General features: G+C 47.9%; 1 protein-coding gene and 1 long non-coding RNA gene across 8 annotated transcripts in view; one reads left to right on the top strand and one right to left on the bottom strand.

The window, feature by feature from the left end:
• LOC116442626 overlaps positions 1-14937 on the top strand; it is a 21969-nt gene extending 7032 nt beyond the window's left edge. Inside the window, exons 2-3 of one of the 2 annotated variants that reach the window (XR_004239605.1) lie at positions 1091-1261; positions 14441-14937. This is a non-coding gene — a long non-coding RNA (uncharacterized LOC116442626). Of the gene's footprint in view, positions 1-1090; positions 6637-14440 lie in introns of those variants that run through there. The other variant, XR_004239604.1, reaches the window with a different exon arrangement.
• ZC3H7B (zinc finger CCCH-type containing 7B) overlaps positions 5603-14937 on the bottom strand; it is a 47472-nt gene continuing 38137 nt past the window's right edge. For all 6 annotated transcript variants that reach the window (XM_032105792.1, XM_032105790.1, XM_032105796.1 and 3 more), the window contains 5 exons: positions 14528-14633; positions 13367-13475; positions 11546-11679; positions 10597-10760; positions 5603-9830 (listed from right to left, as the gene is read on the bottom strand). In XM_032105792.1, coding sequence (XP_031961683.1) covers positions 9638-9830; positions 10597-10760; positions 11546-11679; positions 13367-13475; positions 14528-14633 — 706 coding nt within the window. In that variant the 3' untranslated portion in view covers positions 5603-9637. The remainder of the gene's footprint in view (positions 9831-10596; positions 10761-11545; positions 11680-13366; positions 13476-14527; positions 14634-14937) is intronic.

Here is a 14937-nt window from a genome sequence, read left to right as displayed (position 1 = left end):
TCCTGTCTCTAATGGGACTTCTCTGGAGAGCTCTGCCATCAGGCCTAAAGGGAACTATAGAGCAACACTGCTGAGGTGTTGCTAGTAGGTCCAACCTTGCTGGCAGTTTGAAACCCCGGAGAATCTTTTCAGACATTCAGACCTCAGATACAACCCTGCTCATTACAAGGAGCTGGGTAAGGGGGTTCTCTGTGCATCTCTCCAAGTTGCCATCTTTGTTGCAGCCCCAGGAGTATTCCCTCAACTCCTTCACAGGGCCACTTTCACAGTGCTTCTGGAGCAGCCTTTCCCCTGTTCCCCCTCCTGCCAGTGTCTTGCAGCCACCCTCAGACTCAAAACAAGAGCCAGTGGCACACTGTGCCTCCTTGGTCAGAAACTCCTGCAGATTATTGCTGTGGGTCTTGTCCTTGGTGGTGGCACCTGGCTGCATATCAATTTATGAGGCCACCACTACAGAAGGGAATTTAATTGTTTCTCAGGTGTATCTGAAAGCACAGCTGATGGGGAACACACCAACAGCAGTGATATTTGACTAAAGAAAGGCATTAGTGGTTATTATTACTAATTGCTGTTATCTCAGCTTTCTCCAATAAGGTGAAAGCTTGGCTTGGTAATCTAATGGAATGTGTCCTCTTAGAAAATAAAAAGTTTTTGTCTGATTTTCTAAGGACACAAAGCTTATGCAGCAGTATTATCCATCCATCCATCCATCCATCCATCCATCCATCCATCCCTCCATCCCTCCATCCCTCCATCCCCAGAGCATGCTACCCAGCAAGGGATAAATACATTTAAATATCTTATTCTGTTTGAAAGATCAGCTAGGATGAGGAGAGTCAAATTAATGCCTCCCCAGAGATAAAATCTGCTGTTATGTATTCTGTATGATCTGGGGCACATACTTTGGCAGTGACACAGGACAGGCAGTAGCCAGCAGTACTGAAAGGACTTGTGGTGACAGACAAGATGACACTCCCCTGAAGTGAATTTGGAAATAAGGACAAAAACATGTAGAAACCTCTAGAAGCTTTGCAAATTCTGCTGTTCTTGAAGCAAGAGTATTTTCCTCTTTTTTCTCCATTTCTTTCAGTCACCCAAGACCATTCACATTGGCAGCGCAGCCATTACTTGGAAATTTCCATACCTCCTCACGTGAGATGTCTTCTGTTGCACATCCTACAAATCAAGCCTACTCCTCAAAGTCTGTGTGGAGGCTCCAGGCCCACCCGCAGGGTTTGGTTCTTTCACCAAACTCAGCTTGGTAAGTGGTTTCCTCTTTCTTCTTTTATCCAAGCAAACCCTTTGCCAGAGATCAGTCACTGCCTCTTTACAGACATCCATACAATTTCTTGTTCTTGTACTAGTTCCTAGAACAATTGTACACTCCCCTTACAGCTTCCAGACTTAACTATTTATTTGCGTAGTGCATTGGGCTTGGTAGGGAATTTTTCTCAGCTTGGCAGAGGCCTACAGACTGAGTTTCACCATGGCCATGCTGAAAGGACACATGCACCACATCCCAGAAAGTTGTCTTCTTCTGGGTTGAGATGCTGCTGCTAGTGCCAACAGACATCTATGGAGCTGCAGCAGTACCCAGAACGGCAGCAGCAGGGAAGGCTGTGGCCAGACCACAGGGGTGTCAGCATCCACAGCAGATTACTTTGAAGAAAAGGAGGTGTTGAAGGAAAGGAGGTGAGAGAAGGAGTGATGAAGCCAGCATGGGAGGGTGGACATCTGAGGGCAAAGTGGGACTAGGGCTCTGCATTGGCTAAAGACGCTGCCTGGTGCCTGCAACATGGGCATGCAACCCTTTGGGTACTTTTGATGGTAGCGACATGCGACACAGACACACAGGCTTGATGAGGCCTCACTCCTCAGAGTCCCCTTCCTGCCTCTGAAAGGACTTCCTTCCCCAGCAGGGTATGGCATGCACACACGTGCCTGTGTATGTGTACATATGTGCCTGCCTGTCTCCCTGCATGGAGGAGCAGCGCCGGGATTTCCCATCCAAGCGGTGAACTTCAGTGGAAGGAAGTGCTGGCACCTCCCGCCCAGGGCAAAAGAATTTCTAAAAACTAATTCCCCAAAATGAATGCCAAAAAGTTAATGAGCTTTGCTTCCCCACCACCCCCGCCAAGACATCTCCCCCTTCTTGGGGAGCTCACATGGCAGCTGGGCTCACCACAGCTCTGCTTCTCTGCACGTGGCCTTCCCTTGTGAGGTGCCATTTGCCAGAGAACTAGGTGCTAAGCAGGGAGAAAACGTGAGAAAGGGCCTTGAGATCACCAGAAGTTGTACTGTCCTGGGCAGGAAGGACACCTAGAGCTGCCTTTTTGCATTTCCCTGCTCTGAAAACACTCTGGCAGCCTGGGCAGAGACAGCTTTGGGAGCTCTCGGAACAAGCCTTCTTGCAGGAGGCTAGGTTGCCTTGCAGGAGTCTAGCGGTGCCAAGAGCAGCAATAAACAAAGGGGTTGAAAGCAGGATGGGGAAATCCAAGGCCAGTGATATTGGGCCATGGGAGACCACTGGGTGGGACAGCAAGATGCACATTCCTGTGGCTGCTTCCCTCTCAAAACCAAGGCTGTCTGTAAGGACCTGGGCTGTCCGTCAGCCATCTCTTCCTACTCACACCCGCTAGGAACAACATGGACCCCAGCAAAAGCAGGGATCCTGCAGCATCATAGCCCAAGAGGTCTGAGCTTGATGGAAAGATACAGGAGTCAGCTGAGCCTGGGGAAGGCATGTGGGCTGAAAGAAAACAAATTACCCTTAGAAAAGCTTGGACAGTTTGGCTGCCACTGATCCCCCAAAACCAAGATGTGAATGGTCTTGAACAGGAGAAGCTCTAGACTGCCTAGAGCTTCTTTTGAAACACCGTCAGTGTATTGAATCCCCACCACAGTTCCCAGGGGCAATGCCCAGCCGTGTTGCAGTTATTCTCAAGCCATCCTGCTGAGGAAAACTGAGGCCATCTCACTCCCATGGAAGCAGGACTTTCCCTCTCTGCCTCAGAGCTTTGCTGGGGTACAGATGGGGGAGCGTGCCTCGGTATTCAATTAGCAAAACTATGCAGCTCTTCATTCTTCCTGACCATCTGCCTGGAAGGCCCCAGTGCTATTGGAAGCCCACTGCTAAGGCAGACATAGGAAATCCACTGAGAACAAAGGAAATATGCCAAAGAGCACCTCCAGAGCCGAGTGCTTTTCCAGTTCAAAGCAAGACAAATCTACTCTGGCATCTGGGTTTAGAGATTTTCTTCCCAGCCCTGGGTAATGTCATTTTTTAGAGGATTAATCCAGATGGTTATGAATGACCCTGTTTACTGGGTCTCTGCTATGTCTGTGCCTCCCAAGACTCTCTGGAAAAAATAGTAGTTTTCTGGGGCACCACCGTCCATAAGATAACCTGCATAATGAGCATCCCTGAAAGGGGCAATCTTGGGAGCTGCCAGGGACAGGACTGTTGTGATGGGAAATGAGTCAGCTGGAGCTGTCATCTGGTCTGGTCCCTGCTCTTGTCTTTGCTGCACCTGGATCTGTTTTCAGGAAACACCACTCCTGTCCCAGCACCACCAGGACACACTGCTCCTGTCTGGAGGGGGAACCACAGAGAAACAGGAGGTGACAATCGATCTGGGAAGGGAGAGAGGTTACGTGGAACCGACAGGTCCTGTCCTGTCCTCTCCCATCCTGGGGGGAAAGAGGTGAGGCCGAATGAGACATGGCTCAGCCCCTGACCAGAGCTCGCAGCTTTCCTGGAAGCCCCAAGGGCTATATGTCCACAGGACCTCTGCCCAGAGCCTTCCCATAGCATCCATCTGAGTCTGTTCGGTGCCTTCCTCCACCATGTATCAAACAGCTTTGTGCTTCAGCCGGCGTGCCCACAGCCTTTCCTCCTGCACTTCCCTCTAACTAGGCACTCCCATCCAGCCCTCTTTTACTATTTAGCTCATTGCTTTCTGCCCCATGTTTTTCCCCCCAGCTGCCCTGCTGGTACGTCCTCTGTGCCCTCTACCCCAGCCTGTAACCATCGCACGTCCTCAGGTTACAGCTCCTGCATGTCAGGAACTCTCTGCTGCTCACTGTGCACAGGACACATGACCCTGTTCCTGGTTGCAATGGCAGCAGCAAACACAATGAAGAGGATGACACCATTTGCATCATCTGCTCTCACTGCCCAGAAATGTTTCTCTATAGTGTGGGTAGGCAGACTCAGTCACAGGATTACTTAGGATCCTCATCTGCAGCAAACTCCCTCTGCCAGGCTGCTGTATGATGGCATGAACCATCTTCTGCATGAAGCCTTCCTCCCACCTCTCAGGGGTTTCTACCCTGCTCCTCACAATCTTCCACAGAACCTGGATTTTTTCTGGCTGATCTGGGTCTCTCTGCCTTGTCTTTGTATCTGCTGAAGTTCCTAGGAAGATCTGAATACTGAAATGACCACTCCTTTTCTTCCTCTCTAAAATACAAGTTTATTTCAGTGAAGAAACACTGATTTACAGCTGAGGCTCAAACCTGCAAGGAAAAGAGGTGTTTTTCTCCTGATGCTTTGTCTGTCTCACAGTTTGACAATTTTGGTTTCAATTGTACTGGAAAAGCTACCCTCAACTCCTGCCAGCATGCCCTCAATAGACTTCGGAATGTAAAAGTAATGTCTCTCACATTTTATGTACTCAACTGATGCACCTTCGAAGTGCACATGTCTCCTCATTCCCCCTGCACTACAAGAATGTGTTCAGGTCTTTTCTTTGACCAGAAGGACATGAGTTCTTATGTCTGTATGAAGGCACATCAAGGAGATGTGTGACAAATCTTGTCTCTTCAGGCCTTGCTGGATATGACCTTCTGGTCACTACCAATTTATACTGCAGTAACAGGGCATATCCATGGGACTCCCCTGTCTTCACCACATCTCCAGTTTTGATTTCATCAAGCATATAGATTAATCTGCATCATGACAGATTAGAAAAATAAAGAATTTAATTTATTAATAAAATTAATAATAGTTTATGAATAAATGTTTTCATACTGACCTCTTCCCCCGGTGCAGTTTCCTCACACAGCATCCTTTCCAGGAGGAAAGTAAGTGCACAGACACCTCCCATGGCCCAAGCTGTGTGCAACTTGGTGGATAGGGCTAAGGGCACGTTCCCTAGCAGGGTGCACACTGCCAGGCAAAAGAACTGGCCAACCCAGTTGGACAGCGCAGCCTACACAGCAGAAGAATCTCTAGATGAAGGTGTTACAAGACTCGATTACTGGAGGTTTCAAAACACAGGTTACCCAAACACCTGAAACTGTTGATGCAGAGCACATGGATTCTTGGCACTAGGAGGAAAAGAAAAACATCTTAAATACACCTAAAGTTCACAAGAACTGTGTGTTTGATGAAGAACTGCATAAACTGTTAATATGCACTTAGGCAATTTTCCACTCAGCAAGAAGAGCAACAGATTATACTTAAAGAAGGGAGAAAGCCAAAGTGGTCCAATGCTTGACGTGCTCCCTTTGCTTCCCTCCTCATAGCAGGGAAACCTGAAAGCAAGATAAAAATCCTTTGCAGGCTATTTGAAAAACACAAACACACTCTGGATCAGGAGAGGGTTTAAAGTGCACACTTTTATTTTCTATTACAAAGGCTAAAAGAAGCAAGTTTGGTTTTTCTTTCTTTATTTAAGAACAAAAGCAAAAATGTTGTTAAAACATCTACATAATTATCCTGATACTAGACCTTATGAAAGATACTAAGTTCTTTTTTAATAGTAAAGCGTGGTATTCTTAAATTATATTAATACAAAGACATATTAAAGGACTCAAAATCATTACTACCCAGCTCAGAACTGCAGCATCCCCTTGCTATCTTTTCCTTTCACTTGCTAAAACCCATCCATTTTTTGACATACAGTTTCATACAAGCTAAGTAGGGTGTTTTTTGTTGGCTTTTTTTTTTTTACTTCTCCCTGTAAAGGCCAGGTTTACTCCAATGTCAGTATCACCTAAAATCCCTGCCCCTACCAAAGAATTTGGGAAAAGATTTTCACTAAGTCCTTCAGCATTTAATAAGTTTCTGCTCTGTGTGAATGTCTGTGGTTATTTTACAGTATTTGAGATTTTCTTCTAATATTATAAAATTAAAACATCACTTCCTTTGTTAATAACCCTCAAATTTGGTTCTGTGCTGCAGAATTTTCTTCTTCTCTCACACAAATAAAGAAGAGAGAGTTACCACAGGGTCTTGTGAACACAACACTAAAGCAGCCCCTACAGCTTGTGGTTTATCTGCTGTAGAGCTGCGAGCACTAAGCATTTCTGCTGAGAGCACATAATGTGCTGAAGAAAACCCTCTTGGCTTGATAAAGCAAGCCTGGGAAGTCAAGTGTGAAACTTCTTGCCTTTCACAATGTCCCTTTAAATAATATAAGCAAAGCCTTATATTAAAACTTTACTCGCTAGTTAGCAGTATAATACTCTCTCGCTGAGATGGGACTGCAAGGACATCCTCAAGGGTTTCAAAAATGCGCACAGGGAAACCTGTTCCATCTCAAAGTTTATACCTATTTATATAAAACCCTCCCCTCTTTTTTTTATTTCCCTTTCCCTATCCCAAATAAAAGGCTTCATACTTAAACTGGAGATGCTGCGTTTCCTGGCCTGAGTCCTTTTCCTTTACCCTCATTTAAAAGATTCCTTCGATACCACACACATATAATATTATATAGAGCGATATATTTAATACCTGTGTATATATGCTTCATGGAAGGGGTCACATATATACACACTAAAACAAGTCTGGTGACGAAGTACTGCAACACCACAGACCAGGTTATCATATCAGGGAAAACAAAGAGACACTTGATGCAACCCCTGTGATTGTGGGCCTCCCCCACCTCACCTCACCTCACCTCACCTCCTCTCACCCTCTCCCCATATCAGCCCCAGCCTGAACCTCTGAAGTCCCACCAAGCAGCTCAGTTCTCATTGCAGAGAGGGGGAGAGGGGACAGTGACCCACTTGGTAACCTAAACAAGTCATTGCATGAGAAATCACAGCTCAGCAAACGCTAGAGTCACACTAGAGATGCAGGTTTGTTTTAAAAGTAAAAAACAGATTTCAGTGTCCCCCAATCCAGATTTCCTTCCTTGGCGTCTGCCCAAGAAGAGCAGAACAAGATAACCCAGGAGCTGATGCCTGTCTCCTCCCATCTCTAAAGTTGACCACTTGAGGACAAGGATGACCAGGAAAGGTACCATAGCTACCACAAAGGACAGAGGAGAAACTACAGCACCTGACCACTCAAAAACTGCCATGTCTGATACTGCTCACAGCAAACCAAAGACTACCATCCACATTTTAAGGGAGAGGAAAAAAGCTCAGCAGAAAAATGGTTAAGTTGCCCAGGAAAGAGGCTGAGTCACCATCCCCAGAGGTATTTAAAAATACATGTAGATGTGGCACTTCAGGACATGGTTTAGTCTGGGACTTGGCAGTGCCAGGTTAACGACTGGACTTGATGATCTTCGAGGTCTTTTTCAACTTAATGATTCTAAGTGCAGAGGCACATTCAGTTTACTTAGAGCATACCATGTCTATGGAAAGATTCCAGACCAGAATGCAGAGCACTCTACTCCATAACTGGACCCTAACTATCCCAGTGGAGCTGAAGCACCTTCCTGTGCTGCCTCACAGCACGTCCACATCTCCCAATTTCCACATCCCATCCCTCCTGAAGCTGTGAACCCCAAGGATACGGGAGCAGGGAGGAACAGGAGGACCCAGAAATGCCAAAGCACCAAGCAGTTAATGGCCAGATTGTATTTACCATGGATACAGCCCTACCCAAGGGCTCTGAGATTGCTGTCCTGGGAGACTCTGTATGAAAAAGACATCCCTGACAAAGGCTGGGAGGGAGATGTGTTTGTGTTTGAGTGGGTGATGCCATCCATGCATGCAAAACTCCAGAGCACAGCTGGACTGCAGAAGAGAGAAGGAGAGGGAAGCTCAGGACAGGGGACACATTTACTGCTTACAGGGTGAGACCACCAGAAAGGACTAGGCTGGCATTCAGAGCAGTACTGCTTCTCACTGCTGCCACTTAAAAAAGCAAAAATCCTGTCCCGGAGTTCAGCATTACTGGTTATCCCATCACAGCACACATCAGGCAGCACAGGAGCAGGCCATGGCTGAGTCCCACTGTGCCATTCACTCTCCACCACTGTCCCTGCTCTGCGTCGCATCCTAGTTGCACTTTGCATCTGCAAGCTCCCTACCCTGGCTCTGAGGAGGAGGGGGCTGGACCTCTGGTACTGGTAAGCGCTTCCAGCTGGATTCCCATTAGCTAAACGTTGCCCATGCTGCGCAGTGGTGTCCTTTTAAATGGGTCCCCACCCAGTTCTTCTGGCAGTGCAGGGAAAAATGCAGCTCTAAGTAACCAGAAACATATGCAAAGAGCAAGAAAGGAACACCATTACCTCCCTCCCTCACTCGCTTCAGGACACAAGGCAACACAGAAACACAGGCTCCTTTTAGTGACTGCCTCCCCCCTGACCAATACTACTGTGTGGACTTCAGTGACACATGGTGTGTCACAGATTCCACTACACCTCCTGGATGGGTTCTCTTTTACTTGCACCAGTCACACCAGCCAAAAAAAACAAACCCAAACTATCTGCCCTGAATATCTGCCGCACACTGGAAAAGACATCTAATGAGAAGTCACCAACTTGCTTTCTGACTACAGTCAGCTGAAGTCTGAAGTCACCTATAACCCAGTTCCTGCTGCTGCAAGCAATTTCATTACTTTGCTGCTTTTACCTTGCACTCCTTATACCACACGGCTGTTATCCTCCTCTGCACCAGTTGATGCCTGAGGGCAATACTGACAGCTGGAGCATAAGCCTAGATGTTTCAAGCCAGATCTAGTGGTTTTTCTTCTTTGCACCTCAATGCCTATTTCTTCTGGTACCAAACTCCCAGAAGAGCAGGAGGGCTGCAGCAGAGTAAGTGGGGCTTACTCTGCAGCACTGAGAAAAGGAACGTATGAAATTCATGGTCACCTTTTCACCAGATTTCATAAAATCATACAATGGCCTGGGCTGGAAGGGACCTTAAAGACCATCTAGTTCCAATCCCCCTGTCATTTAGAAGGACACCTTCCACTAGACCACGTTGCTCATAGCTCTATCCAACCTGGCCTTGAACACTTCCAGGGATGGGGCATCCACAACTTTTCTGGGCCCTCTCTCTCAGCTTTGTCCTTCAGACCTCTGCAGTCATACTCTGAATTGAAAGGCAGAAGAATGACAGAAGGTGGAATTATCTGATTTGCAGCCCAGTACAAGACTGAATTAATTCCTTTGAATGAAGGACAGGCAAAACAAAAAGATGAAGTGGAAGGAGAATTTGGGGGAAAGAAGAGAGAAAAGATGGATCACAAACTCAGTGAGCATGGCGTCGCTGGCCAACGAGAATCAAATTCACGAATTCATTCACCACTAATAAATCATCGTCTCATAATCTTAAAACAAAAGAAAAGAAAAAGTTCTCTTTGCGAGACGCAGATCTCGCTCTCCCTGCTACTGCCACTCGGAAAACCCACCCCGTGTTTCTGCAGCTGACAGACTCCCTCCAGCCCTTACTATACATCATCCCGCAATAGGAAGTTGTATTTCCCGAAGTCATCATCCCTGGGGCAGAGCAGCATGTCTTTGCGGGCTTTGGCCAGTTTCTGTTTCAGCACTTCCCTCCGGTCTAGCCACTCTGTCAGCTCGTCCTGCCCGTGGGCATAGCGACACTCCTCTCCCTCAGGACAGGCCTTGTTCTTCTGGAACCTGCCGGCACAAGGAACGCAGTCAGGAGGGCACCCCCAGTACAGGGGTTTGAGTTCCCTGTCTGGGATACTTGATAAGGACCCACTGAAACATGCTGTGAACTCTCCTTTTTAAGGGCGAGCTGATTCTCCTACAAACCCATGTGCAATTGGGAAGACATCAAGGCTGGGAAAAAAACAGAGCAGCAAAAAGAGCAGTGGCTACAAGGGGATTTAGTCAGAGCACAAAAAAATCTGAGCTGGAACTCAGGGGTGGACCAGCAGGGATGAGGAAAAGCCAGTGCACAAGAGAGGAAATGCCAGGTAACCAGCATGAAATACAGAGCCTTCTTGCTAACCAAAATGGCATTTTTAACCATCACAAGCTTTCTGAAGGCACCCTACGGTACTGATTCAGAGGGTGTGAGACATTCAAACCATTTAATAAGGCACCTGGGATTCCCCCAAGCACTGGGCCAAGGGGACTGTTCAGCAGCCTGAGAGCTGAGAGCATCCTGGCTATGAAAGGCACAGGTGCAGACAGGAACCTCCCCTTTTCTAACAACACATGCTCAGGAATGTGCTTTTACCCCTCAGTATTGTCGCTGAGCACCTCTGGGATCCAACAGCAGCCTCACCGTCACCCAAACCTGTCATCTCATCCCACTCCTCTTCCATTCAGAAGTCTCTGAGAACTCTGTGAGAGGATGAGGAGGGATGACAGAGGCCCTGGACCTGTTACCCTGGCCCTGCAGCAGCGGCACAGGAGGGAGGTGAGACACTAGTACCTCTCGCAGAGCCGGAATTCGCCCATGGGGAAGCGGTAGCTCCAGCAGCTGGAGTCACTGTCTGAAGTGAAGACCTTCTCCTTGTGCTTCTCCGACTGGATGTGCTGCTGCCATTGCTTCTTGCTGTTGCTGTTTTTCCCACAGAGCCAGCAGTGGTAACCCATCTAACCGGTGCAGACAGGGAAAAGGGCCAGTCAGTGCAATAACATCCACATCCATTGGCCTTCCCTGTGCTGGCACTGCCTCTCCCCTCTCTTTCCAGAGCATCCTGGAAGCTCCACTCAGTCTATGACTACCCACACTTCTCTGCCATGCCATCTTTAGGGAATTGTGCTGACACTAAAGTGGAACAGAGGAGATGCTCTGTCATAGTTTATCTATGGCTCAAACAGGCTCAGGGGACAGGGCAGTTCAGTTCATTGACACGGTCCCCCTGCCCCTGCTGATGGCCCCAGTGGGGTCTCACTGCAAGGTCCCCAGGTTAAAAGGCAATGCAGGACTCTTCAGTAGCACAGACCCTTACATCAGTACCACCCCTGGCATAAGGAGACACATCTGCCTCTAGTTTTCCAAGGCTTTTGTGCCAGCTCTTCTCCAAGCTTCTCACTCTTCTGACAGGCCTGCAGTGGTTTTGACAGCTTGCCCAGGAGCAGGCAGGAACCCTGGAGAAAGGCTGAGCCCATGCAAAAGGGAACCTAAGGGAATCCTAATGACCTGAGGATTAACAGAAAAGCCATTGCAGAGCCTTGCTGACCCCAGGTTGATCTCTTCCCTCTTCAGCTGTGGTGCCCTTGCTGTGCTGCTCCAAGCTGTCCATTTAACCTACATTAATACAGGCTCTGTTCCACTAGAGCAATGCAGTCCCTACTAGCCACACCTGGAGCACAGGAGAGAGGCAGGCTGGCAGCACTGAGGAGGAGAAATGAAGGGTAAGAGATCAGCTTATTACCATGATGTCAGCATAGTCAGTGGGCATCTGGATCTGTTTCTCCCCTTCTCGCGAGGTGAGTGGCGTTCCCTCTCCAGGCTTCCCAGGATTGTGTTTCTTTAGCCACATGTCATAGGTCTGCTGCATATCTAGTACTGCACAAAGGCGACACGTGAAGCCACTCAGACACCCTCCCACCCTGTGCACAAGCTATGAAAAAAGGACAAATGCTGGGGCTGCCCTTCCCTCCCCTTGCCTGTGCAGCACAGACTGAAGGCCTGTGCCCCATGTCACCTCCTCAGATGAGACCCCTGGGAAAAGGAGCCAAATTCACACCACACTACCTGGCATGGGGGATGTCTTCTATCAGTCAAGGGGCAACTGTGACAGCAGCCACACAAACTTTTCAGAAAGGTGGCAAAGTGCCGCAAGATCTCCTTGGAATTCACCCCACAAGATGATTCTCCATCAGGCCTGATTCTGCTTGACCTCAGAAGACATCTCACCCAGCCAGGAAGCTAAGGCAGGGGCTGGTTTCAGATCCATCTCTTCCTTCTAAGCCAAAGCTTCACCCTCAGCACTAGAGAGGGAGGAGAGCCTTTAAGCAAGCTGGCCACAGGAAGCGCTGCAGAGGGGAGGAAGACCTAATGATAGCTTGCTCTAAGTTCAAAACCTGCCCAGAGAACTGCAGTCAATGTCTCTTGTGGCTTTTGATTTAAAAGCCACTCAGCATACTTCTGGGAAGGGAAATTTGAGGTGGAAGCTTAAACTACACATCTGCCTTTGCAAGATGAGCACCTGAGAGAGGCTATGGAAACACAAATGTTTGCAGACATCGATATGATGCTCTAAGTGTGACGCATTTGCGATTTACTCCTTGCTAAATGGGTAACTGAGGAACCCGAGGCAATTGGGGATAATGAATGCAAAGTCCCCCAAACTGAAACAATGCTGTCATTTGAAGATTCACCTTTGAGCAAACACACCCAGACTGGTCTGATGTGCTTTAAAGGCCCCAGCAATGAAATTATTTGAACTGCAACAACTAACAGTTTGGCTAAACAGAGAAGGACCCTCCATAGAATCATATAGACCAAAAAAACTCAGGGCAGGCCTGAAATCCTTCAGCTTTCCAGCAGCTACGACAGAGGCAGGTGAGCACCTGGACAACTGGCCCTTTTTTCCCAGCTTCCTGTTAATCTGAATAAACAAGGATTTCTGCCACAGAGCTGGCTGTCCAGGTCATGGGCAACCCCTCAACTATCCCCCAAAAGATAGGCCTGCAGAATTAAATACAGACAAGTTCCTCCACAAAGGCACCACCCAACGATGTTCTCATTCAGGATCTCAACTCCACCCCTTTGAATACAATGCCATGAGCAGGGAGTGCCACAGCCCAGGAGCAAGGGATATGAGCAGAAATAGGTAAGATAGCCAAGGCAGATAGAAGACAGTCAAGAAAGATACAGGAGCAGCTACAGGCCAGGACTGGTGCTTTGGCAGAGCTCCATATGGAGCCAAGCCTGGGACATTACAGGCAACTGGAGGAACAGCACAGGGTGAATTCAAAAGTGATGCAGAAAGAGAGGGCAGCAGTGAAGCAATGTAAGACATAAAACCAATGTGCATTAGTCCCACAGCAAGGGACTCAAGAGATACATGCACAATTAAGAAAAGCAGCTGTAGGCAGACCTGACCCATAATCCCACCTAAACTCATTGTAGCAGCCTTGTCCAGCTCCATCTCTGTTGTCAAGAATATGTCTTAACAGACCCTCTATCCACTGCCCAAATGTCGTCTTCCCTCTCCCCAAGCTTTTTGGCCCACATTTTCCCCACTCACTTTTATTTTCCTTCATGAAGGTCCACATGTCTCTCTCCTCAGGGCTGTGGGCAAAGGAGCAGTTGCCCACATACTGGCATTTCCTGCCATTCTGTGCATGGATACACAACTGTTAAAAGACAGAGAGAAAAATTTAGCATCTGCACAATCAGTCCTTGCTAGAGGGGAAAGTGGGTTCAATAACTAGCCGGGGCATTAAATTGCACAGGAGAGGTTGCAAACAGGATATTTTATATATCATTAATTCATGCTTCTTTTCCCCAGTCTCCTGATGACATAAACACACAGGCAGCTCAGCACCTGTTGCCATTTCCATAGGTGACTGGGTGCAGGTACAGGGCAACAGCAGGGAGCAACCTGGACTGACCCAATAGTGTCTCCTGCTGATCAAGCTGCTGGTCCCCAAAGGTGACTCATTCTCCAGCCATGTCTGAGTGGGTGAAGAGTGGCCTTACAGGTTGCTTAGACCACACTAGTGCACACACAGCTACCAAGAGTATCATTGCCAGAGAAAATGAGCTTTCCAAACATCATATTTACTGATCATCTCCTCTCCCCCTGTCTTGGCACAAAAGCAGGACCTACCATAGGGTAGGGGGAAGGAGCTTTCTCCTTTCAGGGAAAAAGTAAAGGAGAGGGAGGAACTATCACCACATTTGGGGCTGGGGTTGGAGGCTGGATATCTGTAATTTTCCTCACAGCATGTGGCTTTTTAGCTGAGTTCTTAGTTTTGCTTTCAAAACCCTTTGTGAGCAAGTTTCACAATCTATAGCAGCACAGTCACAGCAAAGGCAGGGGTACGCTTCTCCTGAGCATCTCGCCTCTCACCCACATTGAGAAACCCTGACCTAAGGGGAGTCTTAAATTTCATTCCCAAACCCTGTGCCAGCCAGAGATGCATTAACAGTTCTTGTTATGCATTAGCAGCAACACTGGAAACTTGTATTTGTGTGTAGAGTGGTTTGAATGGGTGCTGCTCCTTTTTCTGCTCCATCTTTTTGATGGATGTGTTTTGCTGCCATCAGTCTGTCCTTACCTCCCACCTCAGCCATCATGTGCTTGCCTCCCTGACAGGTCTTCAAGGGAGCAGCCCTCAAAGCACTGCACCGTGGTGGAAGGGAAAGGGATGGGGCACCTGGCTATGTTGGGCATGGGGCTTACATCATATTGCTGTGGGAAGTTGCGGATGGAAGGCAGTGGCCGGACTGACACCCACTTCTTCTTAGCTTTGGACATCACCAGCAGGACACGGCGTTCCTTCGTCCAACTGAAGAAGAGAGAATAAATCAAGAGAGGCATAAGAAAGAGCAGAACAAGGGTTCTTTACCTCAGAAACCCTTAAATATTGAGAGATGAGCAGATCCTCCTGTCCAGCTTGTCCCTGCACTATCTGTCTGTTCCTAGACACGCACATCTGTGATGGAGAAGACACAAGATGGCTGTTTTAGGAGGACTTCTCCCTGTACATATTACCTATTTCCTGGGGTACCTTTTTTCATAAAACCACAAAAATCTCCCCCAAATCTCACATGGCATCACCACAAATTATTAAACAGCTGCATTCCACCCTT

The sequence above is a fragment of the Corvus moneduloides genome, chromosome 4 (genome assembly GCF_009650955.1).
Source record: "Corvus moneduloides isolate bCorMon1 chromosome 4, bCorMon1.pri, whole genome shotgun sequence".
Taxonomy (NCBI): Eukaryota; Metazoa; Chordata; class Aves; order Passeriformes; family Corvidae; genus Corvus; species Corvus moneduloides.
This window is presented reverse-complemented; position numbering and strand designations above follow the sequence as displayed.